At 44.3% G+C, this 25333-nt stretch overlaps 1 protein-coding gene across 2 annotated transcripts in view; it reads right to left on the bottom strand.

Moving 5' to 3' along the window:
- jade3 (jade family PHD finger 3) overlaps window positions 1-11681 on the bottom strand; it is a 32766-nt gene extending 21085 nt beyond the window's left edge. Inside the window, exons 1-3 of one of the 2 annotated variants that reach the window (XM_045697523.2) lie at window positions 11467-11681; window positions 7404-7474; window positions 427-485 (exon numbers count right to left, since the gene is read on the bottom strand). In XM_045697523.2, the coding sequence (XP_045553479.1) occupies window positions 427-475 (49 nt within the window). In that variant the 5' untranslated portion in view covers window positions 476-485; window positions 7404-7474; window positions 11467-11681. The remainder of the gene's footprint in view (window positions 1-426; window positions 486-7403; window positions 7475-11466) is intronic. The other variant, XM_045697522.2, reaches the window with a different exon arrangement.
- Window positions 11682-25333: the final 13652 nt, after the last annotated feature.

Raw genomic sequence — 25333 nt, 5'->3', positions numbered from 1 at the left:
TGTTAGAGAGGGAGGAGGGGGTTAGAGAGGGGTAGAACGAGGTAGAGGGGTAGAACGAGGTAGAGGAGGGGGGTAGAACGAGGTAGAGGGATAGAGAGAGGTAGAGGGGATTTTCAGAATTTGTATACTGGCTACGGCGTCTCAAGATGGACAAATAGTACTATTGCAGTTTAAAAACATTTTTCAAGCGACGGTCTTTTAAAGGGAGTATGCGAGTACACTGGTTCCGTTCATTCCGAACTCAGCGCCAGCCGACATAAAGTATGCGTTAGGTTTTAGAGAGGAAGAGGAAGGGGGGTAGACCGGTTAATGTTGGGGGAAGAAAAAAACAACAACATTTAAAGCCTTTCTCTGTTTACAGACGACAGCATGTTATTCTCTCAATGACTGTCGTGGGTTTCATCATGTCATGATGTAAAGACTCACTCTCGTTGTCAGAACTGTCACTGCTGCTTGAAGACCTGAGGCGTTTCATCCTGACGTACCTACAGGGAGGAGAGGAGACATCAGAGGTAGAAGACGTGACAGAGCTAAGAGCCAGAATAGCTTGCAGAATGGGGGGCCTCTGTACGAGCGTTACCGTAGAAACATTCAGGGGGAGCATTACTCCTCCTCCGTCAGATCCACAGCGATCTTGCATCAACGCAGCGTAAAATTCTGCAGTCAAACTTTCTGCATTATGTAATCCAACGTAATGAATATGTGCAACAAAAGTTCAACATTCACCTTCTGATTCTATTTCTGTCACGTCTACAGGTTGATGCATAGGTTGGATTTATGCAACGTCGGCACTACAGAACACACTGCAACTGCCTCTGCAAAGCAACGCTGCAACGCAACGCAGAAACGCTGCAACGCAGAAACGCTGCAAGGCACCGCTGCAACCCTGCAAGGCAACCCTGCAACCCTGCAAGGCAACCCTGCAAGGCACCGCTGCAACCCTGCAAGGCAACCCTGCAAGGCACCGCTGCAACCCTGCAAGGCAACCCTGCAAGGCACCGCTGCAACCCTGCAAGGCAACCCTGCAACCCTGCAAGGCAACCCTGCAAGGCACCGCTGCAACCCTGCAAGGCACCGCTGCAACCCTGCAAGGCACCGCTGCAACCCTGCAAGGCTGCATTCCATTAGAAATGTATTTAGTTGAGGTACCAAAATGCAGTGACTGTTGGTGTCATCGAGGCGTTTGCTTACATAACGCATGTCTACATTAGACAGTGTCTTCAGGAAGTAGTCACACCCCTCCACGTTCAACACATTTTGTTGTTACAAGGTGGAAGAAAAGTTCTAAAATATAAAAAAACAAATATATATCTTTATTAGGGATTTATTCAACCCAGAGTCTCTACATGTTAAAATCACCTTTGGCAGTGATTACAGCAGAGTCTTTCTGGGTAAGTCTAAGAGCTTTGCACACCTGAATTGTACAATACTTGAACATTATTCGTTAAATTCCTCAAGCTCTGTCAAGTTGGTGGTTGATCATTGCTAGACCGCCATTTTCAAGTCTTGCCATAGTTGACTTAAAATGTTTTTTTAAAAAGCGGCTTTAAAATCTAACTAGGCCTCTCAGGAACATCCAATGTCTTCTTGGTAAGCAACTCCAGTGTATTTGACCTTGTGTTCTAGGTTATTGTCCTGCTGAAAAGGTGAATTTGTCTCCTACTGTTGGAAAGCAAACTGAACCAGGTTTTCCTCTAGGACTTTGTCTGTGCTTAGATCTATACCCCCATAGCATAATACAGCCTCCACTTTGTTTTATTAAAATATTAAGAGGGACGTGATGGTGGATTTGCCCCAAAAATAACACTTTGTATTCAGGACATAAAGTTCATTTCTTTGCCACATTTTTTTGCAGTTTTACTTTAGTGCCTTGTTGCAAATAGGATGCATGTTTTGGAATATTTGTATTCTGTACAGGCTTTCTTTCCACTCTATAATTTAGGTTAGTATTGTTGAGTAACTACAATGTTGGTTATCCATCCTCAGTTCTCTCCTATCACAGCCATTAAACTCTGTAACTGTTTTGAAGTCACCATTGGCCTCATGGTAAAATCCCTGAACAGTTTCCTTCCTTTCTGGCAGCTGAGTTAGGAAGGACACCTGTATCTTTGTAGTGACTGGGTGTATTGATACACCATTCAAAGTGTAATTAATAACTTCACCATGCTCAAAGGGATATTCAATGTTTTGTTTTACCCATCTACCAATAAGTGCCCTTCTTTGCGAGGCATCGGGAAAACCTCCCTGGTCTTTGTGGTTGAATCGCTTTTTGATGTCCAATGAGTCGCCGACGGAGATGGCAGCATCGCGACTACCTCTTAAGCAACTCTGCAGTATTAAGTTTGTTTATGTACCATTTTTTACATTATTAGCTCAGGAGTTGTTTTATGTCATTACACACAGCCGGGAAGAACTATTGGATATTAGAGCGGTGGAAACTCACCAGAACTTCGAGCATTACGACCAGAACTCCGACTTCCCTGGAGCGGATGCCTTGTTTGCTCTCCCCAGGGCAAATCAAACTTACTCCAAAGGCTGACCCAAAACAACGCCGGCGTTGGAGAGGTACTCGAGGCAGTCTTCTGGTCCGACTTAGGAAGCATGCACACCACCCACCGCTCCCGATTATTTTACTCGCTAATGTCCAATCTCTGGATAATAAAATTGATGAGCTCAAGACGAGAGTTGCTTTTCAGAGAGACAGCAGGGATTGTAACATACTCTGCTTCACGGAAACATGGCTCTCGAGATATACTGTGTGACTCTCGAAAGCCAGTTGGTTTCTCAGTACATCGCGCCGACAGGAACAAACATCTGTCCGGGATGCAGAAGGGTGGAGGTATACGTTTTGTTTTGTGATTAACGACTTATGGTACAACTGTGACAGGAGCATTCATGCAAAACTGAAAGCGCGAACACCCGCATTTAACCAGGGCAAGAAGACTGGGAATATGGAACACAAACAGTGTAGTTATTCCCTCCGCAAAGCAATCAAGCCAAACTTTGGTACGGGGCCAAAACGTCGGCATGGGGCTAAAACGTCGGCACGGGACTAAAACGTCGGCACGGGGCTAAAACGTCGGTATAGGGACAAAGTTGAGTCCCAGTTCAATGGCTCAGACGAGACATATGTGGCAGGGTCTACAGACAATCACGGATTATAAAAGGAAAACCAGTCACGTCACAGACACCGACGTCTTGCTTCCACAGGCTGAACACCTTCTTTGCTCGTTTTGAGGATAATACAGTGCCACCGACGCGGCCCGCTACCAAGGACTGTGGGCTCTCCTTCTCCGTGGCCGACGTGAGTAAGACGTTTAAGCGTGTTAACCCTCGCAGGGCTGCCGGCCCAGATGGTATCCCTAGCCACGTCCTCAGAGAATGCGCAGCTGGCCGGTTTGTTCACAGATATATTCACTCTCTCCCTATCCCAGTCTGTTGTCCCCACATGCTTCAAGATGGCCACCATTGTGCCTGTACCCAAGAAAGCAAAGGTAAATGAACTCAATGACTAATGCCCTGTAGCACTCACTTCTGCCATCATGAAGTGCTTTGAGAGACTAGTCAAGGATCATATCACCTCCACCTTACCTGACACCCTAGACCCACTACAATTTGCATACCACCCCAATAGATCCACAGATGATGCAATCGCCATCACACTGAACACTGCCCTAACCCATCTGGACAAGAGGAATACCTATGTGAGAATGCTGGTCATTGACTACAGCTCAGCGTTCAACACCATAGTACCCTCCAAGCTCATCATTAAGCTTTGGGCCCTGGGTCTGAACCCCATCCTGTGCAACTGGGTCCTGGACTTCCTGATGGGTCGCCCCGAGGTGGTGATGGTTGGAAACACCTTTTCGCTGATCCTCAACACTGGGCCCCCACGAGGGTGCGTTCTCAGCCCCTTCCTGTACTCCCTGTTCACCCATGACTGCGTAGCCATGCACGCCTCCAACTCAATCATCAAGTTTGCAGACGACAACAGTATTGGGCTTGATTACCAACAACGAGGAGACGGCCTACAGGGAGGAGGTGAGGGCTCTGGGAGTGTTGTGTCAGGAAAACAACCTCTCACTCAACGTCAACAAAACAAAGGAGATGATCGTGGACTTCAGGAAACAGCAGAGGGAGCACCCCCCTATCCTTCAAGTTCCTCGGCGTACACATCACGGACAAACTGAAATGGTCCACCCACACAGACAGTGTGGTGAAGAAGGCACAACAGCACCTCTTCAATCTCAGGAGGCTGAAGAAATTTGGCTTAAAACCCTCAAACTTTTACAGATGCACAAATGAGAGCATCCTGTCGGGCTGGATCACCGCCTGGTACGGCAACTGCACCGCCCACAACCGCAAAGCACTCCAGAGGATGGTGCAGTGTGCCCAACACATTACCGGGGGCAAACTTCCCGCCCTCCTGGTCACCTACACCACCCGATGTCACAGGAAGGCCAAAAAGATAAATGACATCAACCACCCGAGCCACTTCCTGTTCACCCTGCTATCATCCAGAAGGCGAGGTCAGTACAGGTGCATCAAAGCTGGGACCGAGAGATAGAAGCTGTTTTTCTATCTCAAGGCCATCAGACTGCTAAACAGCCATCACTAGCACATCAGGGGTGGCTGCCTACAGACGTAGATTAGGGATCACTGGCCACTTTTAGGAATGGATCGCTAGCCACTTTAATAATGTTTCCGTATCTTGCATAACTGATCTCATATGTATAAACTGCACTTCACATTATTCTAAGGTATCTTAGTCACTTTTAAATTGTGTTTACATCGTGTGTTTACAGCGTCACCCATCTCATATGTATATACTGTATTCCATACTATACCACTGACTGCTAAAACAGCCATCCCCAGCACATAGGAGGCTGCTGCTGCCTGTAGACAGATTAGGAATCACTGGCCACTTTAACAATGTCTACCTATCTTGCATTACTCATCTCATGTGTAAACTGTACTCTATACTATTCTACAGCATCTTAATCACTCATTGTTTGTAAATAGTGCATCTCTCATCTCATATGTACAGTTGAAGTCAGAAGTTTACATAGTCATTAAAACTAGTTTAAGTGTTTCAACCACTCCACAAATTTTTTGTTAACAAACTATCGTTTTGGCAAGTTGGTTAGGACATCTACTTTGTGCATAACACAAGTAATTTTTCCAACAATTGTTTACAGACAGATAATTTCACTTATAATTCACTGTATCACAATTCCAGTGGGTCAGAAGTTTACATACACTAAGTTGACTGTGCCTTTAACCAGCTTGGAAAATTTCCAGAAAATGATGTCATGGCTTTAGAAGCTTCTGATAGCCTAATTTACATCATTTGAGTGAAAGTACCTGTGGATGTATTTCAAAGCCTACCTTCAAACTCAGTGCCTCTTTACTTGACATCAGGGAAAATAAAAAGAAATCAGCCAAGATCTCAGGAAAAAAATTGTAGACCTCCACAGGTCTGGTTCATCGTTGGGATCAATTTGCAAACGCCTGAAGGTACCACGTTCATCTGTACAATAGTGCGCAAGTATAAACACCATGGGACCAAGCAGCCGTCATACCGCTCAGGAAGGAGACACGTTCTGTCTACTAGAGACGAAGAACAGCAAAAGGACCTTGTGAAGATGCTGGTGGAAACAGGTACAAAAGTACCTATATCCACAGTAGAACAAGTCCTGTATCGACATAACCTGAAAGGCCGCTCAGCAAGGAAGAAGCCACTGCTCCAAAACCACCATAAAAAAGCCAGACTACGGTTTGCAACTGCACATGGGTACAAAGATTGTACTTTTTGGAGAAATGTCCTCTGCTCTGATGAAACAAAAATAGAACTGTTTGGCCATAATGACCATCGTTATGTTTGGAGGAAAAAGGGGGAGGCTTGTAAGCCGGAGAACACCATCCCAACCGTGAAGCACGGGGGTGGCAGCATCATGTTGTGGGGGTGCTTTGCTGCAGGAGGGACTGGTGCACAACATAGATGGCATCATGGGGATGGAAAATTAGGTGGATATATTGAAGCAACATCTCAAGACATCCTTCAGGAAGTTAAAGCTTGGTCGCAAATGGGTCTTCCAAATGGACAATGACCCCAAGCATACTTCCAAAGTTGTGGCAAAATGGCTTAAGGACAACAAAGTCCAGGTATTGGAGTGGCCATCACAAAGCCCTGACCTCAATCTTACAGAACATTTGTGGCCAGAACTGAAAAAGCGTGTGCGAGCTAAATCATATGACCTAAATCCTATAGAAAATTTGTGGGCGAATTTTTTGTCGATTAAAATAACATGAAATTGCTCAGAAAGACAGTGTAGACATTGTTAATGTTGTAAATGAATATTGTACCTGGAAATGGCTGATTTGTTATGGAATATCTACATAGGCGTACAGAGGCCCATTATCAGCAACAGTCACTCCTGTGTTCCAATGGCACGTTGTGTTAGCCTTTTAAAATGATAAACTTCGATTAGCTAATTGATCATTAGAAAAACCCTTTTGCAATTATGTTAGCACAGCTGAAAACTTTTGTTCCGATTAAAGAAGCAATAAAACTGGCCTTCTTTAGACTAGTTGAGTATCTGGAGCATCAGCATTTGTGGGTTCGATTACCGGCTCAAAATGGCCAGAAACAAAGACCTTTCTTTTGAAACTCGTCAGTCTATTCTTGTTCTGAGAAATTAAGGCTATTCCATGCGAGAAATTGCAAGAGGACAAGTACATTAGCGTGTCTAGTTTGAGAAACAGATGCCTCACAAGTCCTCAACTGGCAGCTTCATTAAATAGTACCCGCAAAACACCAGTCTCAACGTCAACAGTGAAGAGGCGACTCCGGGATCCTGGCCTTCTAGGCAGAGTTCCTGTCCAGTGTCTGTGTTTTTTTGCAACTCCTTACTTAGATTTATGTGTTTTTGGGGGTATATGTTGTGAAACGGTTTGATATACCGCACTTTCGGAGCTAGACGTACAAGCATTTCGTTACACCCGCAATAATATCTACTAAACACGTGTATGTGACAAATAAAAATGTATTTGAAATTCACTGCTGGACTGAAGGATCTTTCAGATAATTGTATGTGTGGGGTACAGAGATGAGGCAGTCTTTCAAAAACGTCAAGACATTTCAGCTTTTCATAATTTTTTTAAAACAATTTCTAAAAACATAATTCTACTTGGACATTATAGGGTATTGTGTGTAGGCCAGTGACGACAAAAAAAAAATCTAAATTTAAATTAATTTTAAATCCAGGCTTTAACGTCACAAAATGTGGATAAAGTCAAGAGGTGTGAATACTTCCTGAAGACGCTGTAGGTATTTTACGGTGCTATACTGTACTTAATCACATTCATAGAAGGCTCCAAACACCGTCAAGTATGTCACTCACCATAAATGTCAAGTCAAAAAGCATGCTAGAGTTTCTCTGGTGACCTCCAACCAACCTCTTCTCATCCCTGCCTAGAACGGTAATAACAGAAACATGACAGGGTTACAGCTGCTGGCTGGTTGTTTGATTTAATATTTGCTCTAGCTGCTGGAAGCTCCCTGGGTGAAACAGCAGCAACAATACACACAGGCAGTCTACGGTAGCTGTGATACAGATGATCAGTCAGGTCCACACACAGCAGAGGTACTGTGCTGCTGCTACCGCTACTACTAGCGCTGCTGCTGCTACTACTACTAGCGCTGCTGCTGCTACTACTACTAGCGCTGCTGCTGCTACGCTGCTACTTCTTCTAGCGCTGCTGCTACGCTGCTGCTACTTCTTCTAGCGCTGCTGCTGCTGCTACTACTACTACTTCTAGCGCTGCTGCTACTACTACTAGCGCAGCTGCTACTACTACTAGCGCAGCTGCTACTACTACTAGCGCAGCTGCTACTACTACTAGCGCTGCTACTACTACTACTAGCGCTGCTACTACTACTACTACTAGCGCTGCTACTACTACTACTACTAGCGCTGCTACTACTACTACTACTAGCGCTGCTACTACTACTACTACTAGCGCTGCTACTACTACTACTACTAGCGCTGCTACTACGCTGCTGCTACTTCTTCTAGCGCTGCTGCTGCTGCTACTACTACTACTTCTAGCGCTGCTGCTACTACTACTAGCGCAGCTGCTACTACTACTAGCGCAGCTGCTACTACTACTAGCGCTGCTGCTACTACTACTAGCGCTGCTGCTACTACTACTAGCGCTGCTACTACTACTAGCACTAGCGCTGCTACTACTACTACTACTAGCGCTGCTACTACTACTACTACTAGCGCTGCTACTACTACTAGCGCTGCTACTACTACTACTACTAGCGCTGCTACTACTACTAGCGCTGCTACTACTACTAGCGCTGCTACTACTACTACTACTAGCGCTGCTACTACTACTACTACTACTAGCGCTGCTACTACTACTAGCGCTGCTACTACTACTACTACTAGCGCTGCTGCTACTACTACTACTAGCGCTGCTGCTGCTACTACTACTAGCGCTGCTACTACTACTACTACTAGCTCTGCTGCTACTACTACTAGCGCTGCTGCTACTACTAGCGCTGCTGCTACTACTACTAGCGCTGCTACTACTACTACTAGCGCTGCTACTACTACTACTAGCGCTGCTACTACTACTACTACTACTACTAGCGCTGCTACTACTACTACTACTAGCGCTGCTACTACTACTACTACTAGCGCTGCTACTACTACTACTACTACTACTAGCGCTGCTACTACTAGCGCTACTACTACTACTACTAGCGCTGCTACTACTAGCGCTGCTACTACTAGCGCTGCTACTACTACTACTAGCGCTGCTACTACTACTACTGCTACTACTACTACTAGCGCCGCTGCCGCTGCTAGTAGTACCGCCGCCGCTGCTAGTAGTACTGCCGCTGCTACTAGTATTGCTATATTGTAATTACTTAGCCACCATGGCCTATTTATTGCCTTAACTTACCTCATTTGCACTCACTGTATATACTTTTTGTTTTCTTTTGTTATACTGTGTTATTGACTGTATGTTTGTTTATTCCATGTGTAACTCTGTGTTGTTGTATGTGTCAAACTGCTTTGCTTTATCTTGACCAGGTCGCAATTGTAAATGAGAACTTGTTCTCAACTGGCCTACCTGGTTAAATAAAGGGTCAGGGTTATATATATATATATATATATAAATACCTGGTTAAATAAAGGGTTATATATATAATATATAAATACCTGGTTAAATAAAGGGTTATATATATAATATATAAATACCTGGTTAAATAAAGGGTTATATATATATATATATATATAAATACCTGGTTAAATAAAGGGTTATATATATAATATATAAATACCTGGTTAAATAAAGGTGAAATACATTTAAAAATATATAATAAAATAAAAATTACTACTACCACCAGTGCTGCTGCTGCTACTACTACTACTACTGCTACTACTACTAGTGCTACTACCACTACTACTAGTGCTACTACTAGTGCTACTTCTACTGCTACTACCACTACTACTTCTACTGCTACTACCAGTGCTACTACCACTACTACTACCGCTACTACCACTACTACTAGTGCTACTACCACTACTGCTACTACCAGTGCTACTTCTACTGCTACTACCAGTGCTACTTCTACTGCTACTACTAGTGCTACTTCTACTGCTACTACTAGTGCTACTTCTACTGCTACTACTAGTGCTACTTCTACTACTACTACTACTACTAGTGCTACTTCTACTACTACTACTTCTACTACCACTACTAGTGCTACTACCACTACTGCTACTACCACTAGTGCTACTACCACTAGTGCTACTACCACTACTGCTGCTACCACTACTGCTGCTACCACTAGTGCTACTACCACTAGTGCTACTACCACTAGTGCTACTACCACTAGTGCTACTACCACTAGTGCTACTACTGCTACTACTAGTGCTACTAGGCTACCGTGTTACTAGTGCTACTACCACTACTGCTACTGCTACTACTACTAGTGCTACTAGTGCTACTACCACTACTGCTACTACTAGTGCTACTACCACTACTGCTACTACTAGTGCTACTTCTACTGCTACTACTACTAGTGCTACTACCACTACTGCTACTACTAGTGCTACTACTGCTACTACCACTCGCAGTCTTCATATTTTACAGAGGTCAGGGGTCGTTCCATAAGGATCAATGGAAGATTTAAGGGCCATTTGCCTATCAATATCCTTAAAATTCCACAGTAAAAATGTCTGATGCTGTAGTAAGTTATATATATATACACACACAGACAGGTGTTTCTGCAGACACCCTGGACCCACTCCTGTTTGTATACAGCTCCAAAAGTTCCAGAGGGGAGTGTTCAGTGTATAAGGTCAGCAAACAGAGATTCATTATTACATTAAGAGCAAAAACGTTAATGTTACACATTCAGTATATTTATTAGGCTATATTATTGGAAAATGATTACATTATACATCCGAAAGTTTACATTATTAGCTACTATTACATTTAGTGATGTGAGGAAATGGATAGTTACATATCGGATATTAGTTGATGATATATCGTATGTTTTGACAATCACAATATTATTTTTACTGTACATTTCCAATGTTGAACTACCCTAGCTAATTCAACTCAAAGATTTACTATGGAGTTGAACAGTGACTAGCGTGGGCGAACTGGACTTCCACAGTCATATATGGGTTGTATTTATTAAAAACTACTGGTTTCATTCAGCACCCAAAGAATAGCCCACAATTACATCGATGGTCGTGTGTAATTGTAAGGTTATTATTTTTAGTAATGAATCTGTAGCTTAATTATTATTTAATTTTTTTAAATAAAAACCTGAATTTAATGTGACATTGTAACTCCCAGTCCGCTCACACTAGTCGCTGCTCAACTCCGTTGTAAATCGTGGAGTTGAATTGGCTAATAACGACCCCCAAACCTCAGTCACCGAATAGAATAGTTTGGATATAAAATCAGGCATATTGTCTCATGGTGTTGCTTCCTCCTCTATATGTACAACAATAGTCCACCATTACAAAACAACACATGTAGACTGGGACAAAATCCCGACGGCCTTGGCGCCAAACTCGGGCCTCGCTGCATGATGGGGAATTATTACAACCCTGTGGCGTCTGAAACCAAACAACTACACCAATTTCTGGCTGCTTTGCTAAGCTAAAATAACACTTCATTTAGTTGGTCAACGCCATTTTCTTTCCCCCAAGGACTGAATTAAAATTGAGACGTGAACACGTTTTTAGTATGGATGTGACCGAGTATCACATGAGTTATTTTAGCGACATAACGAGCCTGAAGTCCTTGTGTGAGAGCGCAGGGGGAAGGTAAAGCAGGCCGCAGCCTGGCTTATAGGCTACAATACTGGGCAAGCCTTGCCACACTGAGACCCGCACAGAATACAAGCAAATTATTCAGCGACCTTACCTTGAATCCTCGGTAAATTATGCAGCTTATTGCAAATTCCTCACATATAAACACGGGCACTCTTAGTAAAACTGTTTTGTATTATTATTTCTTCTTTCCACACTGAATATTTCCCAGGGCTAGCTGCAACCTCTCCTCACCAACACACAACAGCCCTATTGAAGACCACCAAAGATCTGTAGAAGAAAACCAAGATAGACCACAGCCCGTCGTTTCAAACGGGAACTACTGAGTCATAGTGGGCAGAGCCAAACAAGAGCTAGCGAGATCCTATTGGCGCGTTCCAAGCCAATATTTGCATATTTCCGTTAGGCTACGCCTACTCTGTGGAGTGCGCGTGTGTACTCCTGAACAATGCTTATTTTTTTTCGTAACTTTGGCAAAGACTAAAGTCTACAAAAAATGTAGTCCACTCTGTTCGTGACATATTTTAGTTTTGGACAACAGAAAACTGTATTGAGATCAAATGTTTAATCGGTGAGAAAATGTGCAGAATATCGGTCAAAATCCATCTTCTCCCATTGCCGGCAACTAGGCTTCCTCACTTCACATTTATCCATCCAGTAAAACATGTCTCATTGTTCTATCTGTGGTACCACCCTATCCAAGTATGAGCAGCTGCAGCCAAATATGGCGACCGGAGAGTGGGTTTGTCGAAAGCTGTGGGTGTTTGGAAAGCGAATCAGATAATTGGACGGATGTTTTGCCACTCGACGTGAAGCCGCCTCTTCCTGGGTTTCACCGAAGATCTGTAGAAGAAAACCAAGATAGACCACAGCCCGTCGTTTCAAACCGGAACTAATGAGTCATAGTGGGCAGAGCCAAGCAAGAGCTAGCGAGATCCTATTGGCGCGTTCTAAGCCAATATTTGCATATTTCAGTTAGGGAACGCCTACTCTGACGTGCCGTGAACTCAATTCTCCTTCTAAACAACGCATTTAAAAAAAAAAAAAAAAAGCTTTGGCAAAGGGTAAAGTCTACAGAAAACGTAGTCCACTCTGTTCGTAACAGATTATAGTTTTGTGAACAGAAAAATGTATTGAGATCAAATGTTTCATCGATGAAAATATTAGCAGAATGTCGGCCCGACTACCATATTTGGTAGTGAGTGGAAAACGCCAAGCGGATGCTTCACATTTCTACATCCGGTGAAATATCTATCTGTGGTATCACTATCGCGTCGCCAGAGGTAGCTAACTTGGCAAAAAAAAAAAATATCTCACACGATTTTATTTCAAGTAGGATAGCAGTCTACACAATAAATAACTAATATTGATAACCATCTAGATGTTACCTTGATACATACAATCTACAACTCAACAGGGAGGGCATGAACGGCAACACTTTCTCTACTGTTTGACAAGCACTACTGTCCGGCAGTCACAGTTAGCACAGGCATACCACGCACGAAGCAACATTAAATAACGTCAGATATATAAATGCAACATGTAAAGTGTTGGTCCCATGTTTATTGAGTTGAAATAAAAGATCCCAGATCTGTTCCATAATCACAAAAAGCTTATTGTGAGCGTTTCTCCTTTGCCAAGATAATCCATACACCTGACAGGTGTGGCCTATCAAGAAGCTGATTAAACAGCATGATCATTACAGAGGTGCACCTTGTGCTGGGGACAATAAAAGGCTGCTCTAAAATGTGCAGTTTTGTAGCACAACACAATGCCCACAGATGTCTCAAGTTTTGACAGAGTGTGCAATTGGCATGCTGACTGCAGGAATGTCCACCAGAGCTGTTGCCAGATAATTTTGTTAATTTCTCTACCATAAGCCGCCTCCAATGTAGTTTTAGAGAATTCGGCAGTACATCCAACCAGCCTCACAACCGCAGACCACGTGTATGGCGTTGTTTAGAAGAGTGTTTTTCTTCTGACATTAATGTTGTGAACAGAGTGGTGGGGTTATGGAATTGACAGGCATAAGCTACAAACACAATTGCATTTTATCAATGGCAATTTGAATGCACAAAAATACAGTGACGAGACCCTGAGGCGCATTGTGAGGCCCATTTTTTTTTTTAAGGTACCTGTGACCAACAGATGCATGTCTGTATTCCCAGTCGTGTAAAAATCCATAGATTAGGGCCTAATGAATTTATTTCAACTGACTCAGTTTTAAATAAACTGTAACTAAGTAAAATCAATGAAACTGTAGCATGTTTTTATTTTTGTTCAGTGTATAATTATTTGTGTAGAACAGTGAACAACGTCACAGACTAATCCTCTGGCAGAAAAACAGAGGTCTGAACTCCCGTGGTATGGTAGCTCATTGTACGATAGTTGGGTGGTAAACGGAAGGGAGGAAAAACACCAATCAAAATCATCTAACCTATAGCAGAGCGCTTTGAACACACACTCCTTTCCACACGCCCACTCCTTTCCTTTTGTCACACCCACACTCCGGACGCCATATTGGGATGCAATTTCCCCCTTCTAACTGTCTGCTGGGTCCTAGACTCCACCCAGTTTAGGGCTGTGTTGATCAGGGCTTCCCTCCATTGGACATGACTGTAAAAACACCATCAAATCAGCTCCAAGTGATTTTAATTTTGGAAATCTATTCCAAAGTATTTCCACTCATAAGCAAGGTTTGAAATAATTATGTTTTAGTCAAATTGTATATCTGTCTGTCAGTTTGCAGTCTACAAATTACAATTATGTTCCGGCCCCCAGACCACAAAAAAAAAAAAAAAGTATGAATCATTTAAAATTCCTTATATTAAGCAAACCAGACGGCACATATGTTTTTTTTATTTTACGGATAGCCAGGGGCACACGCCAACAGTCAGACATAATTTACAAATGATGTATGTGTTTAGTGAGTCTGTCAGATCAGAGGCAGTAGGGATGATGTCATGAACCGGTTCAAAGTGTGTAACAAAAAAAGGAGACAACGTGGAGATAAGGAATAACAAAATATATTTATTTAACTAAAGTAAACTAAATATAATTAACAATGGTGTGTGTGTGTAATCAGTAGTGTGAGTGAGGGATTGTGTATAAATGTGATAATGAAGGGTGTTGAAAGGTGCCAATGCAAACAACCAAAAAATACCACAACCAAAATCTGTGTCTGCATGGAGAGAGTCTCCTCAATGAATGGGGAAGAGGTCTATTTATCCTGGGACACACCCGGGCCCAGGTGTTTTCCATTTCGCTGACAACCCTCCCGGCTCTGCCCACTGACATCCTATTAAGGCAAACAAGAGCAAAGAGAAAGAATTCGGCAGACAGAGTAGGGATGATGTCATGAACCGGTTCAAAGTGTGTAACAAAAAAAGGAGACAACATGTAGATGAGGAATAACAAAATATATTTATTTAACTAAAGTAAATTAAATATTGACCAAGATACAGGGAGAAGCCCAACTGGAGAAAGAAGGCTCTGCTATCTCCAGCATGTACCTGATCTCAGCATCCAGACAACTCAGTTTCTCTGAAGAAACTCTATAGAACCGCTGATGAATGGGATCAGCATCTCCAATGTCAATATCGTGTTCTATTAAGTTTGTACGTGTATCAGAAAACAAACCTGGAAATCTCCGAATCAGACCAACCATCTCTTTCCGCCCATCAACAGGTAGATGAGCGAGAAGGCTGTCTAAAATATCCAGTGTCTCTGAATTTTTCAATCTACCCTGCAGTATGCAATCATCGGGACCAGGAACATCTTCCTCCTCATGCACGGACCTAGCATGACAAGAACCCAGCGGAATAACAGTGTAGGCCAAAATAACAGGTTTACTGTCCTCTGTAGACTCTGTAGACACTGTTCGGCCTCAGAGGAACGCGCATAATAGGGTTTTAACAGATTTACATGGCACAGTTGGTGTGCTTTTCTCCGTTCTGGAGTGGCAACTAGACTAAAGTAACGAGGCTCAGTTCGCCGATCAGATACGCCCTTCATCCTCTCCTGTGAAGATGATAGCTTCTCTTTAGCCATTTCACCAGCGGCGTACAGGCGTCGCCGGAAATCACACACATACGATAACAGGGACTTGAGGGGCTCGGGAGACTTCCAGTCATCCTGGAGAACAGAGAAGTCTACGCACCCTATGACCAAACACAAGGTCATTTGGACTGAAACCCGTGCTCTCCTGTGAAACCTCCCTAGAGGCTAACAGTAAGCAAGGCAACCCCTCCTCCCAATCCATCTCAGTACAATAAGCTCTCAACAAAGACTTAAGTGTTTGATGGAAACATTCCAGCGCTCCTTGACTCTGCGCGTGATCGGCGCTAGACAAACTGTGTTCAATATGGAGCTGTTGGAGAACCTGACCAAACAGATTAGAGGTGAAATTAGATCCTTGATCACTCTGAATGATCTTAGGGATTCCAAACGGTGAGAGAAACTGAGTCAAAGCTTTTAGCACAGACTTAGTGGTGATAAACCAGAGAGGACAGGCAGCAGGAAACCTAGTGGTGATAAACCAGAGAGGACAGGCAGCAGGAAACCTAGTGGTGATAGACCTGTGAGGACAGACAGCAGGAAACCTAGTGGTGATAGACCGGAGAGGACAGACAGCAGGAAACCTAGTGGTGATAGACCAGAGAGGACAGGCAGCAGGAAACCTAGTGGTGATAAACCAGAGAGGACAGGCAGCAGGAAACCTAGTGGTGATAAACCAGAGAGGACAGGCAGCAGGAAACCTAGTGGTGATAGACCAGAGAGGACAGACAGCAGGAAACCTAGTGGTGATAGACCAGAGAGGACAGGCAGCAGGAAACCTAGTGGTGATAGACCTGAGAGGACAGGCAGCAGGAAACCTAGTGGTGATAGACCAGAGAGGACAGGCAGCAGGAAACCTAGTGGTGATAGACCGGAGAGGACAGGCAGCAGGAAACCTAGTGGTGATAGACCGGAGAGGACAGGCAGCAGGAAACCTAGTGGTGATAGACCAGAGAGGACAGGCAGCAGGAAACCTAGTGGTGATAGACCGGAGAGGACAGGCAGCAGGAAACCTATTGGTGATAGACCTGAGAGGACAGGCAGCAGGAAACCTAGTGGTGATAGACCTGAGGACAGGCAGCAGGAAACCTAGTGGTCTGACATCACAGTGAACAGGTAACTGCTACCCTTTTTAGAACGAGGCAGAGGACCAACACAGTCAATAATCAGATACTCAAAAGGTTGGCTGAGTACAGGAATAGGACACAGTGGTACCGGCTTAATAGCTTGCTTAGGTTTACCAGTTAATTGACAGGTGTGACACGTTTTGATGAACTCAAAAACATCCCTCTTTAACCTAGACCAAAAAAAAAAGTATTGATATGCGATTGTAGGTTTTTCCTCACACCCATATCTCCAGCAACGTCGTTGTGGGAAGTTGTCAACACCAACTCACAAAGCGTAACCGGTACAACAACCTGACTAATCGCCTCCCCCAGAAAACTACTACCACGAGACGCCCACTTTCTCATCAGGACATCCTCTTGGAGAAAATAGCCATGGGCGACATCTCCCAGCTGTTCCACAGGCACAATTTGGTCACGCAACTCTTCTAATGTGGGGTCAGTCCGTTGCGCATCGATTAGATCGGAGCGGGATACAGATAACGGGATAACGGGGAAAGTAGTGACAGTCTTTATGGTATTCTCGTTAGTTGGCGCAGTGACCAGGTCGCCACGCAGAGAACACCTCTGGTAAACTCTGCACACTCTCATCAGGAATCCCTACAAATGACGGCTTAGTGGAAACCACTAGAGATGGAAACACGACAGGCCACACACGCTCACCAGCCAAGTTATTCCAAAGGATAACGTCGATACCCTCAATAGGCAATTAAGGACGCACCCCCACAACAACCTCACCTTTCACCAGTCCACAATCCAACATCAGTTTATGCAATGGAACTGACAGATTGTTCAAACCTATTCCCCTAATTAGAACACTATTCCCCTAATTAGAACACTATTCCCCTAATTAGAGCACTATTCCCCGAATTAGAGCACTATTCCCCTAATTAGAGCACTATTCCCCTAATTATAACACTATTCCCCGAATTAGAACACTATTCCCCTAATTAGAACACTATTCCCCTAATTAGAACACTATTCCCCTAATTAGAACACTATTCCCCTAATTAGAGCACTATTCCCCGAATCAGTCTCAGCAGAGAAGGGTAACAGACTCCAACACAAACGATTCAAAGGCACCTGTGTCTCTCAGGATCTTCACTGGCACTAGGTCGTTACTTCCTAACATAGACACAAAACCCTCCGTAATGAAAGGTAAATAGTCTGGGTCAATATGGACTTTCACATGCCCCTGGGCATGAGACAATGTGTCAGGAGTGAACTGACGTAAGCACCTGTACTGAATTTACCCTTATCCCTGAGAACCAGACATTCGTTTTTCCAATGACCTGAGCCTTAACAGTAGTGACACTCTTGACCCAAGTCATCTTTACCACGGGAGTCAGGCTCAACCCTAGCTCAATGAAACTCTGCCCCTGAACCAGAGTATCTCGGTGAGCGAGGCCCAAATCTCTCCGAACGCCCCCACTCACTCCGAACGCCCCCACTCACTCCGAACGCCCCCACTCACTCCGAACGCCCCCTCTCACTCCGAACGCCCCCACTCACTCCGAACGCCCCCACTCACTCCGAACGCCCCCACTCACTCCGAACGCCTCCACTCACTCCGAACGCCCCCTCTCACTCCGAATACGGGGCTCTGCAAAGACACTTTTACGAGTCAAAACATACTCGTCCGTCAAAACCGCAGCTTCAGCGACAGTCTTTACTTTCCGTTCGTTAATGTACGTGGCTATACGATCAGGGATTGTGTCCTTATATTGCTCTAACATAATCAGCTCACACAGCCCTTGGAAAGTCATAACTGCAGAGGCGGAACACCAGCGACTAAACTGTGAAGATAACTCTCATAAACTCAACATGAGTCTCTTTATTATGCCTTTATAAAGTTCTAAATCGTTGGCGGTAAGCCTCAGGAACCAATTCGTAAATCTGTAACACCGCCCTTTTAACCTTATCATAACTGACACTGTCGGCCACACTAAGAGCTGAATATGCTTCCTGCGCTTTACCAGTCAGCACACACTGCAACATTAAAGTGCGGTCAGAATCAGGCCAACTCCTAGCGTCAGCAATCACGCTCAAACAACGAGAAGAATGTATCAGGGTCCTTTTCATTAAACTGAGGCAACAACCGTAAATTCCCAACAATATGAAATGTATCCGGGGCACGCCCAAAAGAGGAACGACCCCTAAGTACATCTGGGTCACCTTCCCAGAGCAAACTCTCCCCTGAGAGCTTTCCTTCCCTAACCTCTTGTTGCAGCTTCATTTTAGCACATTCCACTCTCCATCAGAAGGGCCTTCAATATCAACCTAACATCATTTTTTAGATGTTTATCACTAATAGTGTAGTGTTCAGCGACCTTCAACAGCTGTTCTTTAGTACGTAATTCTAACAGCTCCTCTGATGGAAAGCGAATTAACTCGTTTACGTAAGACACCATAGTCACAAGAAAATACAAAAACAAAAAAAAAGTCGCTCTTCCCCTCTGCTGAGCACACCAGACCACAACCAGAGAAATGACAATCACACTGGGCACCACAGAAGAGATAAATATATGGAGCTTTCCCAAAACCTACAGTAACTCAACCCTAGTCTTCACACGGATTTGCGGTGGGTAATTACGCACTGTAGCCCGCTGGCAAGCAAACAACCCCCCAGCACGCTGGCAGATTCCCCCCAGCACGCTGGCAGATTACCCCAGCACGCTGGCAGATTCCCCCCAGCACGCTGGCAGATTCCCCCCAGCACGCTGGCAGATTCCACCCAGCACGCTGGCAGATTACCCCCAGCACGCTGGCAGATTCCCCCCAGCACCAGCACGCTGGCAGATTACCCCCAGCACGCTGGCAGATTACCCCCAGCACGCTGGCAGATTCCCCCCAGCACGCTGGCAGATTCCCCCCAGCACGCTGGCAGATTCCCCCCAGCACGCTGGCAGATTCCCCCCCAAGCCATAGATTTGCCCCGAGACAACTGCTCAGTCCACAGACCCCACACAAAAACAAAACTAAATAACCCACGCCCAACATATTCCAAAGTGAAACACGTCACTAAGCCTAACAGAGGGGGGAAAAGGCTATAACTCCAGGTAGCTAGTGTCACTACCCAACCCAAGAGTCTCCAGCCTGGGAAGGGGCCTGGAAACTAACCAATCTACATTCTCCAACGCAGCACACAACCAACTATCCAACACAGTGGCAAGTTGACCAAAACAAACAAAGGCATCCAGTACTGGGCACCAAACATTACAACTCAAACAAGCTGTAACAAAAGATGCAAACAAAGCACCTACAGTTTTAACATTAACTCCACGTTCTCCCAAACACAACACACATACTAGTGAGCCAAACAACACTAGTATTAGTCCTTCATAATGCATCAAAGTGCTATACGCCTTAAATGTCTAGAAACCGACCTTATGATCTCGGACAAGCCCCCACTTGTCACAAACCGGTTCAAAGTGTGTAACAAAAAAAGGAGACAACGTGGAGATAAGGAATAACAAAATATATTTATTAACTAAAGTAAACTAAATATAATTAACAATGGTGTGTGTGTGTAATCAGTAGTGTGCGTGAGTGGTTGTGTATAAATGTGATAATGAAGGGTGTTGAAAGGTGCCAATGCAAACAACCAAAAAATACCACAACCAAAATCTGTTTCTGCATGGAGAGAGTCTCCTCAATGAATGAGGAAGAGGTGAATTTATCCTGGGACACACCCGGGCCCAGGTGTTTCCCATTTTGCTGACGACCCTCCCGGCTCCGCCCACTGACATCCTAATAAGGAAAAGAAGAGCAAAGAGAAAGAATACGGCAGACAGAGTGGGAGGGTCGTCGCAGAGTGGGAGGGTCGTCGCAGAGTGGGAGGGTCGTCGCAGAGTGGGAGGGTCGTCGCAGAGTGGGAGGGTCGTCGCAGAGTGGGAGGGTCGTCGCGGAGTGGGAGGTTCGTCGCGGAGAGGGAGGGTCGTCGCGGAGTGGGAGGGTCGTCACAGAGTGGGAGGGTCGTCACAGAGTGGGAGGTTCGTCACACTGACCAGAGAGGTTCTGTTGATAAGTGTGTGAATTGGACCATTTTTTGTCCTGCTAAGCATTCAAAATGTAACGAGTACTTTTGGGTGTCAGGGAAAAATGTAAGGAGTAAAAAGTACATTATTTTCTTTAGGAATGTAGTGAAGCAAAAGTAAATGTTGTCAAAAATATTAATAGTAAAGTACAGATACCCCAAAAACGATTTTAAGTGGTACTTTAAAGTACACTGCTCAAAAAAATAAAGGGAACACTTAAACAACACAATGTAACTCCAAGTCAATCACACTTCTGTGAAATCAAACTGTCCACTTAGGAAGCAACACTGATTGACAATAAATGTAACATGCTGTTGTGCAAATGGAATAGACAACAGGTGGAAATTATAGGCAATTAGCAAGACACCCCCAATAAAGGAGTGGTTCTGCAGGTGGTGACCACAGACCACTTCTCAGTTCCTATGCTTCCTGGCTGATGTTTTGGTCACTTTTGAATGCTGGCGGTGCTTTCACTCGTGGTAGCATGAGACGGAGTCTACAACCCACACAAGTGGCTCAGGTAGTGCAGCTCATCCAGGATGGCACATCAATGCGAGCTGTGGCAAGAAGGTTTGCTGTGTCTGTCAGCGTAGTGTCCAGAGCATGGAGGCGCTACCAGGAGACAGGCCAGTACATCAGGAGATGTAGAGGAGGCCGTAGGAGGGCAACAACACAGCAGCAGGACCGCTACCTCTGCCTTTGTGCAAGGAGGAGCAGGAGAAGCACTGCCAGAGCCCTGCAAAATGACCACCAGCAGGCCACAAATGTGCATGTGTCTGCTCAAACGGTCAGAAACAGACTCCATGAGGGTGGTATGAGGGCCCGACGTCCACAGGTGGGGGTTGTGCTTACAGTCCAACACCGTGCAGGACATTTGGCATTTGCCAGAGAACACCAAGATTGGCAAATTCGCCACTGGCGCCCTGTGCTCTTCACAGATGAATGCAGGTTCACACTGAGCACGTGACAGACGTGACAGAGTCTGGAGACGCCATGGAGAACATTCTGCTGCCTGCAACATCCTCCAGCATGACCGGTTTGGCGGTGGGTCAGTCATGGTGTGGGGTGGCATTTCTTTGGGGGGCCGCACAGCCCTCCATGTGCTCGCCAGAGGTAGCCTGACTGCCATTAGGTACCGAGATGAGATCCTCAGACCCCTTGTGAGACCATATGCTGGTGCGGTTGGCCCTGGGTTCCTCCTAATGCACGACAATGCTAGACCTCATGTGGCTGGAGTGTGTCAGCAGTTCCTGCAAGAGGAAGGCATTGATGCTATGGACTGGCCCGCCCGTTCCCCAGACCTGAATCCAATTGAGCACATCTGGGACATCATGTCTCACTCCATCCACCAACGCCACGTTGCACCACAGACTGTCCAGGAATTGGCGGATGCTTTAGTCCAGGTCTGGGAGGAGATCCCTTAGGAGACCATCCGCCACCTCATCAGGAGCATGCCCAGGCGTTGTAGGGAGGTCATACAGGCACGTGGAGGCCACACACACTTCTGAGCCTCATTTTGACTTGTTTTAAGGACATTACATCAAAGTTGGATCAGCCTGTAGTGTGGTTTTCCACTTTAATTTTGAGTGTGACTCCAAATCCAGACCTCCATGGGTTGATAAATTGGATTTCCATTGATTATTTTTGTGTGATTTTGTTGTCAGCACATTCAACTATGTAAAGAAAAAAGTATTTAATAAGATTATTTATTTCATTCAGATCTAGGATGTGTTATTTAAGTGTTCCCTTTATTTTTTTGAGCAGTATATTTCTACCTAAGTACTTTACACCACTGGATATGGCACATCATACAACATTGTGGAAATATATATTGCATGTTATGAAACTTAAAAGGACAGTATCCGTTTCAGTCAACAAGTAAACATTTGCTTCTGACACAAAAAAATATATAATTGTCGAGAAATGTCAACAGACTAGGTTTAATCAAGAGGTTAAGGATGAAAGGTTAAAGGTTAAGGGTTCGTGTCCCCGCCTGTTTCATTACAATATCTTCCAACCAGGTGAACCCCAGTTTATCATCCAGAAGTAACCTTGGGCATTATGAGTTAAAGAGAGAGACCTGGCTCTATATATTTTACTAGTTTAGACCCACTGACACCACCCCCTGGTTAGAGGGGAATAAAGCAGCCCAAGAATGAACACACAGGAACTATACTGTACATACGATATGACAAGAGCTGTACTAACAGTAATAAAGGACTGTATAAAGGACATATCATCCCTGAACATACAGGTTACAAGCTATACAGAGGACATATCATCCCTGAACATGTTTACAGGTTACAAGCTATACAGAGGACATATCATCCCTGAACATACAGGTTACAAGCTATACAGAGGACATATCATCCCTGAACATGTCTACAGGTTACAAGCTATACAGAGGACATATCATCCCTGAACATGTTTACAGGTTACAAGCTATACAGAGGACATATCATCCCTGAACATGTTTACAGGTTACAAGCTATACAGAGGACATATCATCCCTGAACATGTTTACAGGTTACAAGCTATACAGAGGACATATCATCCCTGAACATGTCTACAGGTTACAAGCTATACAGAGGACATATCATCCCTGAACATACAGGTTACAAGCTATACAGAGGACATATCATCCCTGAACATGTCTACAGGTTACAAGCTATACAGAGGACATATCATCCCTGAACATGTTTACAGGTTACAAGCTATACAGAGGACATATCATCCCTGAACATGTTTACAGGTTACAAGCTATACAGAGGACATATCATCCCTGAACATGTTTACAGGTTACAAGCTATACAGAGGACATATCATCCCTGAACATGTTTACAGGTACAAGCTATACAGAGGACATATCATCCCTGAACATGTCTACAGGTTACAAGCTATACAGAGGACATACATTTGAAGTTTACATACACTTTAGCCAACTACATTTAAACTCCGTTTTTTCACAATTCCTGATATTTAATCCTAGTAAAAATTCCCTGTCTTAGGTCAGTTAGGATCCCCACTATATTTTAAGAATGTGAAATGTCAGAATAATAGTAGAGAGAATTATTTATTTCAGCTTTTATTTCTTTCATCACATTCCCAATGGGTCAGAAGTTTACATACACTCAATTAGTATTTGGTAGCATTGCCTTTAAATTGTTTAACTTGGGTAAAACATTTCAGGTAGCCTTCCACAAGCTTCCCACAATAAGTTGGGTGAATTTTGGCCCATTCCTCCTGACAGAACTGGTGTAACCGAGTCAGGTTTGTAGGCCTCCTTGCTCGCACACGCTTTTTCAGTTCTGGCCACAAATTTTCTATGGGATTGAGGTCAGGGCTTTGTGATGGCCACTCCAATACCTTGACTTTGTTGTCCTTAAGCCATTTTGCCACAACTTTGGAAGTATGCTTGGGGTCATTGTCCATTTGGAAGACCCATTTGCGACCAAGCTTTAACTTCCTGACTGATGTCTTGAGATGTTGCTTCAATAGATCCACCTAATTTTCCCTCATTTTTTACATTTACAATTTAGTCATTTAGCAGACGCTCTTATCCAGAGCGATTTACAGTAGTGAATGCATACATTTCATACATTCATAGTTTTTTTTTTTGTGCTGGCCCCCCGTGGGAATCAAACAGACAACCCTGGCGTTGCAAACACCATGCTCTACCAACTGAGCTACAGGGAAGGCTGTAGCTCAGTTGCCATCTATTTTGTGAAGTGCACCCGTCCCTCCTGCAGCAAAGCACCTCCACAACATGATGCTGCCACCTCCGTGCTTCACGGTTGGGATGGTGTTCTTCGGCTTGCAAGCCTCCCCCTTTTTCCTCCAAACATAACGATGGTCATTATGGCCAAACAGTTCTATTTTTGTTTCATCAGACCAGAGGACATTTCTCCAAAAAGTACGATCTTTGTCCCCATGTGCAGTTGCAAACTGTAGTCTGGCTTTTTTATGGCGGTTTTGGAGCAGTTGCATCTTCAATGCTGAGCGGCCTTTCAGGTTATGTCAATATAGGACTCGTTTTACTGTGGATATAGGTACTTTTGTACCTGTTTCCTCCAATATCTTCACAAGGTCCTTTGCTGTTGTTCTGGGATTGATTTGCACTTTTCGCACCAAAGTACGTTAATCTCTAGGAGACAGAACGCGTCTCCTTCCTGAGCGGAATGATGGCCATGGTGTTTATACTTGTGTACTATTGTCTGTACAGATGAACGTGGTACCTTCAGGCATTTGGAAATTGCTCCCAAGAATGAACCAGACTTGTGGAGGTCTACCATTTTTTTTCTGAAGTCTTGGCTGATTTCTTTTGATTTTCCCATGATGTCAAGCAAAGAAGCTCTGAGTTTGAAGGTAGGCCTTGAAATACATCCACAGGTATACCTCCAATTGACTCAAATGATGTCAATTAGCCTATCAGAAGCTTCTAAAGCCATGACGTCATTTTCTGGAATTTTCCAAGCTGTTTAAAGGCACAGTCAACTTAGTTTATGTAAACTTCTGATCCACTGGAATTGTGATACAGTGAATTATAAGTGAAATAATCTGTCTGTAAACAATGGTTGGAAAAATTACTTGTGTCATGCACAAAGTAGATGTCCTAACTGACTTGCCAAAATTATAGTTTGTTAACAACAAATTGTGGAGTGGTTGAAAAATGAGTTTTAATGACTCCAACCTAAGAGTATGTAAACTTCTGACTTCAACTGCATCATCGCTGAACATGTTTACA

This window comes from Salmo salar, chromosome 16, assembly GCF_965601325.2.
Source record: "Salmo salar chromosome 16, fSalSal1, whole genome shotgun sequence".
Taxonomy (NCBI): Eukaryota; Metazoa; Chordata; class Actinopteri; order Salmoniformes; family Salmonidae; genus Salmo; species Salmo salar.
The sequence above is the reverse complement of the archived record's forward strand: the minus strand, read 5'-3'. Positions and strand labels throughout refer to the sequence as shown.